Consider the following 3,891-nt stretch of genomic DNA (forward strand, 5'->3'; position numbering starts at 1 on the left):
TTCAATTCAATTAGGTATCCTTTAAAAATAGTACAACATTCAGCCTTTTATTATAATAATTAAAAAAAAATTAAAACAAACACAACTAAAAATTATGAATAAATTTACTGTCTTTTTAAAATTAAATACACATTCAAAATACAATCTAAAAAAACTGAAATTTAAAATTTAAATTTTAAATTTCTGTTTCAGATTTAATATATTTAATTATTAATATATTATAATTTAAATACATATCTAAAAATCAAATTATTCAAAATTCAAAATTTTGATTTTAAAATTATAAAATAAACCTTAAACTATCAAATTATTAATTAAGCTCGTACAAAACACTCAAAGAAGCAGAGAAGTCACGTTTGCGCCATGTCAAAAATCCAGAGGCGCACATGGAAAACTCAGAGGTGCACATCGAGAAGTCATCCTCTGCTGTCGTTCATCCGTGCCACCTTCCTCTTTCATGCTCATCCTCAACGCTGTCTTCCTCCTTTTCGGCGCTCATTTACAACGCTGTCTTTTTAATGTTTAAATTTAAATTTTAGATTTATGATTTTGGATGTGTTTTAAAAATATTTTCTGTATAACTTCATAATTTTAGATGTGTTACAATTGTTTTTTAATGTTTAAATTTAAATTTTAGATTTATGATTTTGAATGTGTTTTAAAAATATTTTTTGTATAACTTAATATTTTAGATGTATTACAATTGAAAAAGAAACTACAATTAAAAATATTTTAGTTTATGTATATAATTATATTCGACCATTCATAATTGTATTATTAACATTTAATTGTATTATTAAAGTTGACTGATTTTAGATGTGTTTTAAAAATATTTTGTATAAAATATCATACTATCAGATGTGTTATAATAAAATAACAACACAATTTTAAATTAATTGTTGATTATAATAATTTTGAAAACTAATAAGTATCGAAAAAAATTTAACTGATAATTTAAATAATAAATATTATATTTATTTGATCGAATAAAAAATTAAAAGATTAATTGTATTATTAACGTTTAAATTTAAATATTTAAAGTTAGCCTGATTTTGGATGTGTTTTAAAAATATTTTGAATAAAATATCATACTATCATGTGTTATAATTGATAAATAACAACAGAATTTTAACGACCATATCAACTACATCTTTTTTCTTAAACTCCAGATTTTTTTTTGTTTCTTTGCTCAAACTACTTACATAGAAAGTACTTTATTTGCAACAATTTTATTAATAAAATTAAATAAGATCAACCTTGTTCCAATTAAATAAGCAGAGTGTTTTTATGTTTAAATTAAAATATAATAAAAAATGTTGAACATGATATTTCTTAACAAATTACATAAACACATATGTGGAAAATAATGATACTTTTCACCAATGCAAAATGAGAGAGTGCTTCAGCCGTAAAGTGGTGATGGTCTTCACCAATGAAGACGAGATGGAGAATTCAGCTGGCAGCGTCCTTTTTGTTTGGGATTCACTAACGCGTGTGAATGTCCCGTAGAATAAGGAATTTAAAAAACTGTATCTGTTACGTGAAGTTACGAAAGTAAAGCAAAGTTACCGTAATCACCAACGAAGTGGGTGAATTTTAAAATTTAAATTTAAATTAAAATCTAATTACAAATATGTATCTACAAAATAGGAACATGTTATACTAAAAAAATAATTAAATATTATTTAAATCTGATTAAAGGCTGATTAGTATTGTACAACTAGCATTTCCCATAATTTTTATATATAGTAATAGGCTTGAGGTTTGGCCTATCCCTAGTAGTTTTATTAGATATGAAGTAGCGAGAGTGAGAGACCATAGTCTTCTATAGCACCACATACACATCATCCACGATGGATAGTCCATGTGACACTGTGATCGGAGACAGAGATCTCTTAACAGAGATCCTTCTTCGATTGCCAGTGAAGCAAGTGATTCAATGCAAATGCGTGTGTAAGAAATGGTTGTCACTCATCTGCAACACCAAATTTCGTTATTCACATACTTGTCGTTTATACCACAAGTACAATAACAACCCTCCACCCACTGCTCTTTTAGTTCAAAATTTCGCAGACACCAAGGCCCAAAGAGCTTCTATAGTTCCTTTACACGCCAATAACAACAACGGCAACAAAATCTTCTTCCACCTTGATCTTGATGGATGCAACTACAGGTCTTCTATTATGCACTCTTGCAATGGTCTATTATTATGGAATGTTATACCGACACCCCAACCTGGTCCAACAAGTGAAGACTCACGAGCACGCCACTTTCGCATACAGAACCCAGCGATGAGCGATGACCACTGCGTTTATCTAGATTATCCGGTTGGCGATGTAGATTCCCCAGACGGTGATGATATATTTGAACCTTTTGAATTGAAGGCTTATCTTGTTTTCGAACCTCTGAAACAACCTCTTTCCTACAAAGTTATTTTATTCGGCCAAATGGATCCATCGGTTAGATATCATGGTCGTAGGGTCGAATTTAAGGTTCTCAATCCCAGAATTGAGATTCGCTTGTATTCATCGGAGACGTGTGGTTGGAGTGAAGTTATTTGCAACCTACCTGATGGCTTACGTGTCACAGAGGGAGTTTATTGCAACGGTGTTATTCATTGGTTTCGTTTAGATGATGACAATTCCGTTTATTTTGATACCAACCGGCTTTGCTTTGATAAATTGCCAGCAGTGCCATCTGTTGATGACTCATGTGTTAAGTATTTTGGAGAATGTAGAGGGAGGTTGCACTTGATTCTATCTGATACTTTGGAGTTTGATATTTGGGAGTTGGAGGAAGATTACTCTTCATGGGTTGCCAGATATCGTGTCAATCTTAATCGCATGCATGATGGGGAATCGGCCTTGTGGTGGAATGTTTCAAGTAATCCATTTTCTGTGTTAAGTTTTGTTCATCGCCAAGAAGAAGAGGAGGAGAACTCCATGCTTGTATTGTTCAAAGATGGTAAAATAATGTCTTATAGCCTGGAAGATTATGGTTTGAGGGTTCTCTGTAAAATTTACAGAGATGAAGTGTCTAGATCTATTCATCAATACTTTGAGACAATGTTATGTGTTGGAAATTCATAGATGTAAAGTGAGTGCATTAGGTCCTCCAACATTGGATCGGATCAGTGATGTAAAACTTCTTATTCTTAAGTAGTATGCTCTGCAAACAAAAGAATAATAATGTGGTGGTTTCTGTTCTATTCTTTTCTTTCTTCAAACATAAAAATTACACTGCATTAAATACATTACTAGTATGCCAAGATTTAGACTTAGTTTAGTAAAGCTTTTACTTTTGAAAAGTAGCTTATAAAAGCTAACTTTTAAAAAATAGCTTTTTAAAATTTATAGCATTTATGTTTGGTAAATCAAATTAAAAATTGTTTTTAATAAATACAAGCAACAACAATTGTATTTGGTAAAATAACTTTTAAAATTTAAAAATACTATAATAGATATAAATGCAAGTATTAAATTTGAAAATTAGTTAACATGTGAAGTTATATTAGACTTTTAAATTTTGAAAAGCACAAGCCAATTTTAAAAAGTTCTATCTTAAGTGCTTTCAAAAATACCCGATCTTTTAAAAGCTGCAAGCACAAGTACATGATCTTTTTTATTTACCAAATACAAAATGAGGTGCTTGAGCTTTTAAAAAGTACAAGCACATCATTGAAAACCTTTATCAAACCAAGCCTTAGTATGACTAGAATTAGTGGATGACTATGTCATTGACCATTATTTCAATGGAAATATGACAAGTGATAAATGTGGATTGCAAAATAATTTGTTTTAGTGTGTTATATTACGAAAATATTAATAATCAAAATAATTTAGTAAAAAATAATTTAAAATTTATCTTATTTATTTAGTATTTATTAACGGT

At 29.5% G+C, this 3,891-nt stretch overlaps 1 protein-coding gene across 1 annotated transcript; it reads left to right on the plus strand.

Annotated features, from left to right (window-relative positions):
- LOC107627929 lies at positions 1,854-3,089 on the plus strand. Its single transcript, XM_016330737.1, has one exon. It carries the CDS (start codon positions 1,854-1,856, stop codon positions 3,087-3,089), a length of 1,236 nt encoding a protein of 411 aa, XP_016186223.1.

The sequence above is a fragment of the Arachis ipaensis genome, chromosome B02 (genome assembly GCF_000816755.2).
Source record: "Arachis ipaensis cultivar K30076 chromosome B02, Araip1.1, whole genome shotgun sequence".
In the NCBI taxonomy this organism is placed as follows: domain Eukaryota; kingdom Viridiplantae; phylum Streptophyta; class Magnoliopsida; order Fabales; family Fabaceae; genus Arachis; species Arachis ipaensis.